The following is a 12,730-nucleotide window of genomic DNA, read 5'->3' as shown; positions in this document are numbered from 1 at the left end:
TACTGAAATGTATGAGATCAAATTCAGTTTCATACATGAAGAATTGATTTGAGCCAATAAAAATCTGGTTCTATACATTTGGTCTGTATGGGATCATATGGGACCATAGCTTTTGAGTAGCAGATTGGCAACTGAAATTCATCAGATACTAGTGCAGGCTGCAATTTTTTTTTATAATTTTTTTTTTTTTTTTTTTTTTTTAATGTGGACATTCAGTCCATGTAGAAACAAAAAAACAAGACATCTGAACAGTACAATTAAATATTAGTCCTAGTACACTCAGAGGATTGTATTTTTCATTCTGTGTGCTCTCCATGTCCGCAGTGAACAGCACATGGACCCACAGAGGTCAGTGGCACAATTTAGACAAACATATTTTTTTCCACATAGAAACGAGATCTGCGTAAATAAAATATACACTTCTCATTTTGATTTGCAAATGAGACTCCACCATTGTACCTAATGGATGCACAAAAAAACAGCACCTATACAGATGCTATTTATCTGATATTCATTTTTCACAGATGCGTATCATAAATGACACAGAAAACTGAATTGGACCTTTCATAAATAAGAAAATTGCTCCTTTTTATTTCTCGATGAAAAAAAATGGATGCCAATGAATATACAGACCTGATTTTTCTCTCCCTCTCTTACTCGCCGACTCCCGAACTGTAAAATGGACTTCCAGGAGAAGTCCATGTTAGGAGTTCAGCACCTACGAACCCCGAACTCCAGTTTGGGTTCACTCTTCCCTACTAATAATACTACCTATTTTTTCAGTTTGAGCAAGTGATCTGAAGGTCAGAGCAAAATGTAGGAGACTGATTGTTGGGTGACTGATGCCAGAATATATTCTATCAATGACTTTTTAGGTCCTATTTTCATTTAGGACACATCTATCCAAACTACCGATGCCATCGTGGCCCTTAACAGCAAACCTTAGCTATGTGCATCCGTATAAATGTGTTATGCTAATGAAGTACCCCTGACTCTCACCTTGCTGACCTTCACTGACATGTACATGAAACTCGGGCTGACAAGGATGATGTATTTCCAAAAACCTCTTATTTCGAACTTTCCGTGCCTTTTAACCATTGAGATTGGAACTAGTCCTCATGGTTGGTAAAGATGAAGAAACCCGTCAAAGAGGCCTATGTTTTAATTGCTGGTCCTATTTGAGAGATTAATGAGCCAGAGGATTCTGCCACAGCCAGCCATAAATCACAGAGCTTTCAGAGAGTCTCCTTGTCACCCACCGGAGCGGAGACTTCTCAGCATGGCCGCTGGTACAGTGAGGCCTGGCAGCTGGCAGCTGCTTTCTTGTAATTAAACAGCCAATGAGCAGCTAATTAAGACATATGTGTATACAGGAGTGGAAGTGGATATGGTAATGAATTGAAGAAGTCTATTCATTAGGCAGGGATTGTCAGAAGACTGCAGGGAGGCCTGCTTTATCCATGCCTCGTGTATTCACACTGATGCTGTGGGACTGGACGGACATGAAGGGAAGATTACACCAAGAACTGTTCGCTGATTTCTTATGCGTATAGTGCACAACAGGGGCAAAGTATACAAGTTTACCTCCACATCCCTTATGTCTGAGCATGCGCCTCATGGATGGATAGATATTATCATAGAATCATGGAATGTTAGAGTTGGAAGGGATCTCCTGGGTCATCTGGTCCAATCCCCTGATCAAAGCAGGATTCACTAAATCATCCCAGACCGATATCTGTCCAGCCTCTGTTTGAAGACTTCCATTGAAGGAGAACTCACCACCTCTTGTGGCAGCCTGTTCCACTCATTGATCATGCGAACTGTCAAAAAGTTTTTTTCTAATATCTAATCTGTGTCTCCTCCTATTCAGTTTCATCCCATTACATAGATAAGATGTACATTACATGAATGGATAAATGTGATATTTTGTGATATCGCAATACGAGTAGGACTTTAGTTTTGCTTTTCCTTTCAGGGTTTCTTCAGACGAAGCCAACAGAGTAACGCCACGTATTCGTGTCCAAGGCAGAAAAATTGTTTGATCGACAGGACAAGTAGGAATCGTTGTCAACACTGTCGGCTGCAGAAATGCCTAGCTGTGGGCATGTCACGTGACGGTAGGTGACAGCTGTAATAGATTGTGCTTGCTTACAAATAAGTTAAAGTTAGGCTACCGTTCACATGTTCGTTTGCGCATTCTGTTTCTACAAAACCGAAACCAAAAGGAACTCGGACAGACCCCATAATAATCTAATCAGTGGGATTCCTCTAGACAGAAATGTAATTTCTTCATCCCAACAATACTAATAACCTTGTTTGTTACATTTATGTCTACTTTCCTGTAGCTGTAAAGTTTGGCCGCATGTCCAAGAAGCAGAGGGATAGCTTATATGCCGAGGTCCAGAAACATCGCATGCAGCAACAGCGAGACCACCAGCAGCAGCCGGGGGAGGCAGAACCACTAACTCCTGCAGGATACGGCCTGACTCCTAATGGGCTGACCGAGTTACGGGATGACCTGGGGCCATATATGGAAGAGCACACACCAGACGAAGGCAAGAATGAGTCGGCAGTAAGCAGCTTCTACCTAGATATCCAGCCATCCCCAGATCAGTCGGGCTTGGACGTCAATGGCATCAAACCAGAGCCTCTCTGTGACTACACGCCAGCATCATCCTTCTTCCCCTACTGCTCTTTCACTAACGGAGAGACTTCCCCCACCGTATCTATGGCAGAACTTGGTAAGTTGCACAAGGAATTTATATTAGAACTTAGATTAAGGTTTCGCCTCCCTGGTTCAGTCCTCGCTATATGGAATTGGTCATAACTGGACCTATAAAGGGGTAAAATGTCATTTGTATAAACTGCATATTATATAAAGCATTTCTCAATCGCTGGGATTAAAAAACTGAAGTGCCTTGTGTATTTATTCCATTCATTTCTACCTATTGTGATCAACATGTATCATACAAAATTTAAAGGCGTTTTCCAATTTTTTGAAAACAGGGTAAAGCCAGAAGCACTCATAAAATAAAACAAACAGGATTCATTTAATCCCTCTGTGCCCGCCTCTGCTCCTTTGACCAGTTTTACATTTTGCCCGGTGGCATCAATGATGTCCCATTTACCCAGATAAGCTCAACAGCCAATCACTGACCTCGGCACTATGCTGCATAGCTGAGGCCAGTGATTGGCTGTAATAGTCACATGGTGTACAAGGAACGCCATTGCTACCGCCAGGTAAAGAGAAGACTAGCAGAAAGACCAGGAATGGGCTGCTGTGGCATTGGGGGATTAGATGGACTTGTTTTGTTATTTTATGATGACTTCTGGCTTTTGGCAAAATCTTTTATTAATCAAAAAGCCAATTCAAAGAAAATCTAAGTCTAAAGCATGTGATTTTTAGGCAAAGCAGCTGGTCGAAATAGCGCGTTTCTGCACTGAGTGTCTGTGTTTTCATTTGACATTACACTCCAGTACTTCCAAAGGTCACAGATTAGAGGAAGTCGTGCTTGTCATTTAGATGTTGTGACTCCTTTTTTTTGTCATTGTCAGAACATCTTGCTCAGAACATCTCGAAGTCTCACATGGAAACCTGCCAGTATTTGCGTGAGGAGCTGCAGCAGATAACATGGCAGACCTTCCTCCAAGAAGAGATCGAAAGTTACCAGAGCAAGGTACATAGTGAGCGAAAACGTCAATATGGAAGGGGAATATCCTGTGTAGAGTGATCTATAGCACAGAAAACAAACGGGAATAATAAACCAGGCAAAATAGTACCGTGGGGAAGAAGAACAGTATTAGTGTTTCCTCTGTCTGTACTGTGGAGCCAATCCTAAACTGACTGAAAAACACACCTGTAAAAAAGCACTAAATCAGCCTGGAAATAGGATTCCTAGGAAATGTGCATTATCTATTGAAACCTGTGGTACTTTCATATAGTGAGTTGCTATTTATCAGGATTAAGATATTACCCCATATTTACAGAATTGAGCATGTAAAAAAATTTAGTACTTGCTTACTTCACGGGGTGGGGGAAATAGAATTGAAAAGTATTAACAATTGAATATGATTCAAAAAAGTGCCACTCCAGCTATATATATATATATATATATATATATATATATATATATATATATATATATATATATATATATATATATATATATATATATATATATAATTTTATTATATATTTTTTTATACTCACCGGCTATCTTCAGCTCTTCATGGTGCCGCTCTGCTACGGCGCCGCCATCTTGTGACCTCAACTTCTGACTGCTCTTAATGTAATCCATAGACACAACCTCAATAATGAATGTAGAGGTGCGACGATAAATTGCAAAGATGATAAAGATTAAAAAATGTAGTCTTTATTAACATTAGATAAAATTATATAATGTGATAGAATAGAGTGAAATCAAGGAGTACGGGAGCATAGGGACACAATAAGTAGCTACACATAGACTTTCCATACAAAAAAATGAAACATGGGATCAATTCCAATTTATGAATATCATGTAAAGTGCATAGTGCAAATGACATTTGTAATGAACTGTACATGGGCTCAGCCTAATCACAATAAAAGTGGCAGGTGCTACATGTGTAAATCATGGTATCTTGTGTGGTACAATACCTATAAAGTGCTGGATGCAAGAGTCCCCGCTGCCTCGCGCTCTCACCCCATGATATTCATGAATTGGAATTGATTCCATGTTTCATTTTTTTTGCATGGAAAGTCTTTTCTCCTTATTTCATGTAGCGCAATATCCTATGCGTAGCTACTTAGTGTCCTTATGCTCCCGTACTCCTTGATTTCACTTTATTCTATTACATTATATAATTTTATCTATTGTTAATAAAGATTCAATTTTTTGATCTTTAACATCTTTGCAATTTATTGTCGTACCTCTACATTCATTATTGAGGTTGTGTTTATGGATTTCATGAATAGACGTTTTTGCCTTTTTTTTTTCTCAGACTGTATTAATTTATTTCTGCCCTTAATGTAAGTCTGAGGGCCTCGTTCTGGTTTTCATAGACTTACATTGAGTTGTGACTTCCATATCACTCCAACAAACACTGGAGTTATCCATCAGATCACGGCATGCAGAATACCGAACCGGAGCAGCAACGTAGATGACTAGGGCCAGGGAACTTACACTAGTAGCAATACTCCAGCACTGCAAAAAAAATGCTACCGTCAAGTATTTTTTTTTTTTTGTGTCCCGTACCACAAAAACTATCAGGGCTGCGATTTCAAGAAATAAAATGGGCAAAGGGGAGGCTGTGGAGCACTGTGTATACACATGTATAGTCCATGTCCTCCAAACTGTGCTTTGGTACAAATGGGACAGACTGACAGTAGTATTCAATAAGTCATATTTTTTTGTATACTTAGAAATATACTTATGTAATACTACTACCAGCTTGTCTCGTCTGAACCAAAGCCGTTTTGGTGGCAGTAGTTTGTAGGACTCTAGTTCCCCCTATTGGAATAAAATGAGTATTACACCAAGATTACAGCTCTGCAGTCTTGTGTGAGGCACATCCATTGAGAAACCAACTATGCATTGCTTTGTGTTTTCCTATACAGCAGCGGGAAGTTATGTGGCAGCTTTGTGCAGTAAAAATCACAGAGGCCATACAGTATGTGGTTGAATTTGCCAAACGCATTGACGGATTCATGGAGCTGTGTCAGAACGACCAGATAGTGCTGCTGAAAGCAGGTTCGTATATGAGAGAGCATCTAAAAAGTGAATTATTTAAAAAAAAAAAAAAAAAGTTGAAATAAAAAAAATAGTACTTCTAATATTCATCATGCAAAGAAGCTATCGAACTGGTCACCCAAGCACTTTCCGCCATGTAGGTGCTATAGAAGTATTGGGGGACAGTCTGTCTGTGTATCGGGCTACTGGCGCTCTATCCCATGCTTGGAAGAGCAAGTGATGCATGCATACAATAATATCAAGAAATTTATCATACCTTCTTATCGTAACGAGCCAGAATCTCTAGCTGTAAGCTTGCCACACATTTGTGTTACACTATTGTACTAGGTGATATTATACGATGGCTGCAATCCTGTAAATATCATCTGTAAGGAATAAAGAATATTTGTGTAACACCTTTTATGCCTTTTTTTCCCCCCGTTTCTAGGCTCACTGGAAGTTGTTTTCATCAGAATGTGTCGTGCCTTCGATTCTCAGAACAACACGGTGTATTTTGATGGCAAATATGCAGGAATAGAGGTGTTCAAAGCTTTAGGTAAGGGTCTTTTAATCAGACAATGGAATGGAATTATCATAGAAGTAGCAGAAAAATAGAAAAAAATCTTGCACTTGACAACGGTACGTTAGTTGTCAGTTGTACATTGACCACATAATGCTACATAATATATAACCTTACTCTGCGTTATGCACAGCCAACATTAGAGTCATATATCACATTGCTCTACGGTAATTCTCCATGACATGCTGTGCCATGCTTCCCAACATGAATAGGATAATATCACGTGGATTGTGATGGTTTAGTAAGGAATTCAATGCCCAGTGTCTGGGGCACATGCTGGTTTTTAGGGTCTGCTTTGGATATCAGCTAATTGTAATAATGGATTGCACAACAGATAATCTCTCATTGATGAATAAATCTTCACCCACCTAATCATGGTGACCCTTCAAAAATCAATCCTAATTGTAGCCTTTCTATTGTACTTTCTGAGTGCCATGGCCTGTTAATGGTTAATATTGGTGCCTACACAACAATAATATCCGTATGGATTTGTCCTTTCATTTGGTCCACTCACCAAGGACTACCCGTATATTGTGCCATCCACATAAAGTAACAATCTCAGTGCCCTCAGGTTGGTTAGTGCTACATCAGTACCCAATTTACGAGACCCTACAATGACAGCTCCCACTTTCTTCCTCCATGATACTGGTTTCTACTCAGTTAACAGCAACATATACTGTGGTAACCAGTCGGCAGCCATGCATATCTAGCTGTCACGTCAGGGGAGATTAATCTCCTCTATCAGGACAGAAGCATGGTGTTGGGGGATAGACCTTTTAGTTAATGAGTCGGAGACTCAAAGATTTTCCATGCATCTGGAACTAGTGACATCAGAGACCTGCAGCAATGATGTCATATCATGGTAGCGTTTCATGTGGTAGGATCAGAAAGCATTAGATGTAAATGATGAAGTCCTGTGAATGGCCGCCCCTTCTATTTCTGCTCCAATATTTTCTTACACAGTTACATAGTATTGTCCCTTGTACTTTGTTTTCTGATCTGTGAATATTTCAATGCATTGATCTGATATGTGTCTGACTATTTTGTTATCTCTCCCCTTCTTACACTGCAGGTTGTGAAGACTTCATGAGCTTTGTGTTTGAGTTTGGGAAGAGTCTATGTTCGTTGCACTTGACAGAGGATGAAATTGCTCTATTCTCTGCCTTTGTGCTCATGTCAGGAGGTAAATTATTATTATTTTTTTTTTTTATACTTTGCTTATATAGAGCCATCATATTCCGCAGCGCTTTACAAACATTATCAGCACTCACAATCTAGATTCCTTATCAGTATGTCTTTGGAGTGTGGGAGGAAACCGGAGTATCCAGAGGAAACCCACGCAAACATGGGGAGAACACACAAACGCCTTACAGATGTTGTCCTTGGTGGGATTTTCCTTATTCTTAGTGTATTGCCAGCCTACCGGAATTGGACGTGCACTGACTTATTAAAAAAAAAAATGCTGAGCTTGCTTAGAGTATCTAATATATATATATATATATATATATATATATATATATATATATATATATATATATATATATATATATATATATAATATATATATAATATATATATTTAATTTTTTTTATCAGCCTTGCAAAATTATGAGTTTTTGTTATTTAATTCATTATCCTATTTTCCCTCATTCTCCCCCAAACGTTGTTGTTTTAACTGCCTATTTCAAGATCCTTAAGAATCTGTCATATATCACATTTTAATCAGATCGTTCTTGGCTGCAAGAGAAGTTGAAGATTGAGAAACTCCAGCAGAAGATCCAGCTCACACTGCAGCACGTTCTTCAAAAGAACCATCGTGAGGATGGAATCCTAACAAAGGTGAGCCATCATCTGTGTTCTCAGTGGGTCTTCTGCTCCTCTGAACATCAATCGGATAGTTGAATGGAAATTGTGCATCACATATCATGACTGTTCTAACCTCACAATCGCTCCCACCCTCTCTTCATTCCTTTTTCCCATTTCCCCTTCACTCCTTTTCCTGGGGCTACAGATTGAGCAGTTAGTAAGGCCAAAAATTATGATGATGGCAACGGATATGTGACCTTTCCACATTTATGCATCCAAGTGTCTAAATCTCTTCCTGACGTTAGGCAAATAAGTCTGTATCAAGTCTAAGCAAGTCTTTGGTCATGAAGAATCATAACTGATAAGTCATATCTGTCTTGCCTCCTGAAAAAATTGACACCCTGCTGCCTGTATGAATATTGCCTTGCCTGTTAACTAGCTTTGTTGTGTGACTAACAACTTGGCTGCTTCCATGGCTATGGTTCTCAACCAGAAGAGGCTGTCATGATTAAACTTAAAGGGATTATTCAAGACTTAAAAATAGTTGACTATACTTGGGCTGGGTTCAGATTGTGTTCTTGACACACATCAAGGCTGAAAAATGGGATTTCAGCGGAACCCTCAATGGGGCTACTGATTTTAGTGATTCAGACAGTCACTTTGTGCTCTGTCTGGCCTTTGTTTCAGCAGCGTCCACCTTGTTGAGGCAGGCACAAATGTGCAACTGACCGGTGGACACTGTTGAAATAGAAGCCAGACAAAGGAAATTGTGACTGAATCTGCCTCCATAAAGTCAATGGCTCGGTCGATGTTTCCGATTGAGTCCCTGTTTTTGGGGCATCAGACTGAATCCTTGACGGAACCACTGACGGGACAAAAATGCAATGTGAACATAGCCTTATAATAATAATAATAATAATAATAATAATAATAATAATAATAATAATAATAATAATTTTATTTATATAGCGCCAACATATTCCGCAGCGCTTTACAAATTATAGAGGGGACTTGTACAGACAATAGACATTACAGCATAACAGAAATACAGTTCAAAACAGATACCAGGAGGAGTGAGGGCCCTGCTCGCAAGCTTACAAACTATGGGAAAAAGGGGAGACACGAGAGGTGGATGGTAACAATTGCTTTAGTTATTCGGACCAGCTATAGTGTAAGGCTCAGGTGTTCATGTAAAGCTGCATGAACCAGTTACCTGCCTAAGTATGTAGCAGTACAGACACAGAGGGCTAATACTGCATAAAGTGTATGAGAACATGATGCGAGGAACCTTTTTTTTTTTTTTTTTTTTTTTTTTTATTATAAATAGGCCACACAGGGATCGTTAGGTTAATGCATTGAGACGGTAGGCCAGTCTGAACAAATGAGTTTTTAGGGCACGCTTAAAACTGTGGGGATTGGGGATTAATCGTATTAACCTAGGTAGTGCATTCCAAAGAATCGGCGCAGCACGTGTAAAGTCTTGGAGACGGGAGTGGGAGGTTCTGATTATTGAGGATGCTAACCTGAGGTCATTAGCGGAGCGGAGGGCACGGGTAGGGTGGTAGACTGATACCAGGGAGGAGATGTAGGGTGGTGCTGAGCCATGGAGTGCTTTGTGGATGAGGGTAGTAGTTTTGTACTGGATTCTGGAGTGGATGGGTAGCCAGTGTAATGACTGGCACAGGGTAGAGGCATCGGTGTAACGGTTGGTGAGGAATATGATCCTGGCTGCAGCATTCAGGACAGATTGGAGCGGGGAGAGTTTTGCAAGAGGGAGACCGATTAGTAGAGAGTTACAATAGTCCAGACGAGAATGAATAAGTGAAACAGTCAGAGTTTTTGCAGAATCGAAATTAAGAAAAGGGCGAATTCTAGAAATGTTTTTGAGATGCAGGTAAGAAGAGCGAGCCAGTGATCGGATGTAGGGGGTGAATGAAAGGTCAGAATCAAGGATGACCCCAAGGCAGCGGGCATGTTGCTTTGGAGTAATGGTGGAACCGCACACGGAGATGGCAATGTCAGGCAAAGGTAGGTTAGTAGAGGGAGAGAACACGAGGAGTTCAGTTTTTGACAGGTTTAGTTTCAGATAGAGGGAGGACATGATGTTAGAGACAGCGGTAAGACAATCACTGGTGTTTTCTAAAAAGGTCGGTGTGATATCGGGAGCAGAAGTGTATAATTGGGTGTCGTCAGCATAGAGATGGTACTGGAAACCAAATCTACTGATTGTTTGTCCAATAGGGGCAGTATACAACGAGAAGAGTAGGGGGCCTAGGACTGATCCTTGAGGAACCCCAACAGTAAGGGGAAGGTGAGAGGAGGAGGAACCAGCAAAACATACAGTGAAGGATCGGTCAGAGAGATAGGAGGAGAACCAGGAGAGAACGGTGTCCTTGAGGCCGATGGAGCGGAGCATAGTGCCTTAGAAGGCAAAAGACAAGAATTACACTAGGCCATTCAACTTGAAGCCTGGATAACCACTGTAAATACTCAACTATCTTAAAGCACTGAGTATTGAATGATACTATTTGGAATCCTTTTTTTACTACAACTTTTCTTACTATTAGATTTGCAATTAGCACTTTCTTGCTACTTTATATACATTTACTCCATGGGCGTTTACTCCAAATAACATTTGGGAGCAAAGCTTCTAATAATCTGATAATGGACACAGTATGTCAGCATGGGTAATATAAAGCTAATTTGCGGCAGAAAGTAATTAGGCTATTTGTGTTGTCTGGTATGTTTATGGTTTTGTATAATTAAACTCCAGGGGTTGATATTGTTTCTTCTATAATGAAAGCTTTGTTTTTTATGTTTTTTTTTTCCAGTTAATATGCAAAGTCTCCACCCTGCGTGCGTTGTGTGGGCGTCACGCAGAGAAACTCATGGCGTTTAAAGCAATATATCCAGACATTGTGAGACATCACTTCCCTCCCCTCTACAAGGAACTTTTTACCTCTGAATACGAGCCAGCCATGCAACTGGAGGGATAGAAGGGTCTACGGGATGGCACCTGGAATGCACAACAGTTTCATGAAAGTATAGTCGTGCACACACTCGTGTCTGTGAACATGAGAACGAGGAACCAAGACACTTTACGCAAATCTGGGTACTGGAGGAGAGGGCGAGGGGTGACATGCAGAGACAATTGTCCTTGACCTCTCACCCCCCCAGGGATATTGTTTACAGGATGTTTTGGAGAGTTTAAGGACCAATCACAAGGCAGGCTGGTAAGAGAACCACACCTGCATTTTTAACCATGAGACTTTTGAGGTCTCTAGCAATACAAGCAAAGTAATATTTATATATAAATATATGTATTACAGGGTACTTGGGCATGAACATTTATATGGCTAAAGAGATCTTTAAGTGTAGGGGCCGGATTTAGGCTTCTTCTGGTCTGTTTCAATGCGGCACTTTTTTGTTTTGCACCTTTTTACTAATTCTTACAGCTCTTCTCCCTTTGTTTAGTGAAATGTGGTTGTTGTTTGTTTTTTCTCTTTTTTTTATTTTTGTTCTTTTTAATTTCTATTTTTGTGTGCACATCAGGAAATTGAGACTTAGTGAAAAAAAAGCAATAGATTTTTGGGAGTGTGTTGGAACGCTTACTGCTGCTGTTTTTGAGGGATTGGTTTAGGGAAAAGGCTGGTCCAAATTAACTGTTTACGATTCCCATAGTGATGGTACCTACAGGGTTTAAATTGGACTCTTGTCGTTACAATGGGATGTGTAACCAACCAGGTGTTTGCATATAAAGGTACAATTGGTGTGTAACACTGCAATGGGATGGACAAAGCACATCTGCAAGAGATTCCATGTGTCATTGTGTCACTTTGCATTACTATAACAGGACCAAAACTTGGTGAAATCATGAAACTTACTTTTTAGCAAATAGAACTTTTCACAGTTTATCCCTACTAAAATTTGTCATTACCAGAGATGCAAATACGGCCTACCATACAACCGTAGGTCATGATGGTCTCACCTTATTCCAGAAAAGTTTTTTTTTCTTTTTTCTTTCTTTATTTATTTATTTTTAGTGCACAATTTCTACCAAAACTCACCCGGACTAATCATCGTTTGGAAATTGCCTGTCAGAAGTGCAAATAGTCCTTAAATAATATTCTATTTAGTAATCCATTTTATATCGATTAAAATTGAAACGTAAGGAAATATGTTACTCTATACATATCTTTATAAAACAAATGACAGCAATACATGAATGTAAGGAATGCTCCATTTTACTGAACCCACAACTTATGCAAAAATGCTAGTGATGAGCGAATATACTCGTTACTCGAGATTTCCCAAGCACGCTCGTGTGTCCTCAGAGTATTTTTTAGTGCTCGGAGATCTTCCGACAAGCCTACAACCTGCAGTAACCACCGATTGACCAAACCGCTGCACGGCCAGCTCTACCCTCACCTACTGTATCCTCACCCATCCCTTGTAGATTGTGAGCCCTCGCGGGCAGGGTCCTCTCTCCTCCTGTACCAGTTGTGACTTGTATTTTTCAAGATTATTGTACTTGTTTTATTATGTATACCCCTCCTCACATGTAAAGCGCCATGGAATAAATGGCGCTATAATAATAAATAATAATAATAATAATAATAATAATAATAATTTAGTTT

The 12,730-nt window shown here is 39.8% G+C and overlaps 1 protein-coding gene across 2 annotated transcripts in view; it reads left to right on the top strand.

Annotated features, from left to right (window-relative positions):
- Positions 1 to 12,530, top strand: part of RORA (RAR related orphan receptor A) — a 562,535-nt gene extending 550,005 nt beyond the window's left edge. For both annotated transcript variants that reach the window (XM_069765693.1, XM_069765695.1), the window contains 8 exons: positions 1,976 to 2,117; positions 2,346 to 2,741; positions 3,556 to 3,677; positions 5,597 to 5,729; positions 6,157 to 6,264; positions 7,361 to 7,471; positions 8,014 to 8,126; positions 10,925 to 12,530. In XM_069765693.1, the coding sequence (XP_069621794.1) occupies positions 1,976 to 2,117; positions 2,346 to 2,741; positions 3,556 to 3,677; positions 5,597 to 5,729; positions 6,157 to 6,264; positions 7,361 to 7,471; positions 8,014 to 8,126; positions 10,925 to 11,089 (1,290 nt within the window). In that variant the 3' untranslated portion in view covers positions 11,090 to 12,530. The remainder of the gene's footprint in view (positions 1 to 1,975; positions 2,118 to 2,345; positions 2,742 to 3,555; positions 3,678 to 5,596; positions 5,730 to 6,156; positions 6,265 to 7,360; positions 7,472 to 8,013; positions 8,127 to 10,924) is intronic.
- Positions 12,531 to 12,730: the final 200 nt, after the last annotated feature.

This window comes from Ranitomeya imitator, chromosome 4 (genome assembly GCF_032444005.1).
Source record: "Ranitomeya imitator isolate aRanImi1 chromosome 4, aRanImi1.pri, whole genome shotgun sequence".
Lineage (NCBI taxonomy): Eukaryota > Metazoa > Chordata > Amphibia > Anura > Dendrobatidae > Ranitomeya > Ranitomeya imitator.
The sequence above is the reverse complement of the archived record's forward strand: the minus strand, read 5'-3'. Positions and strand labels throughout refer to the sequence as shown.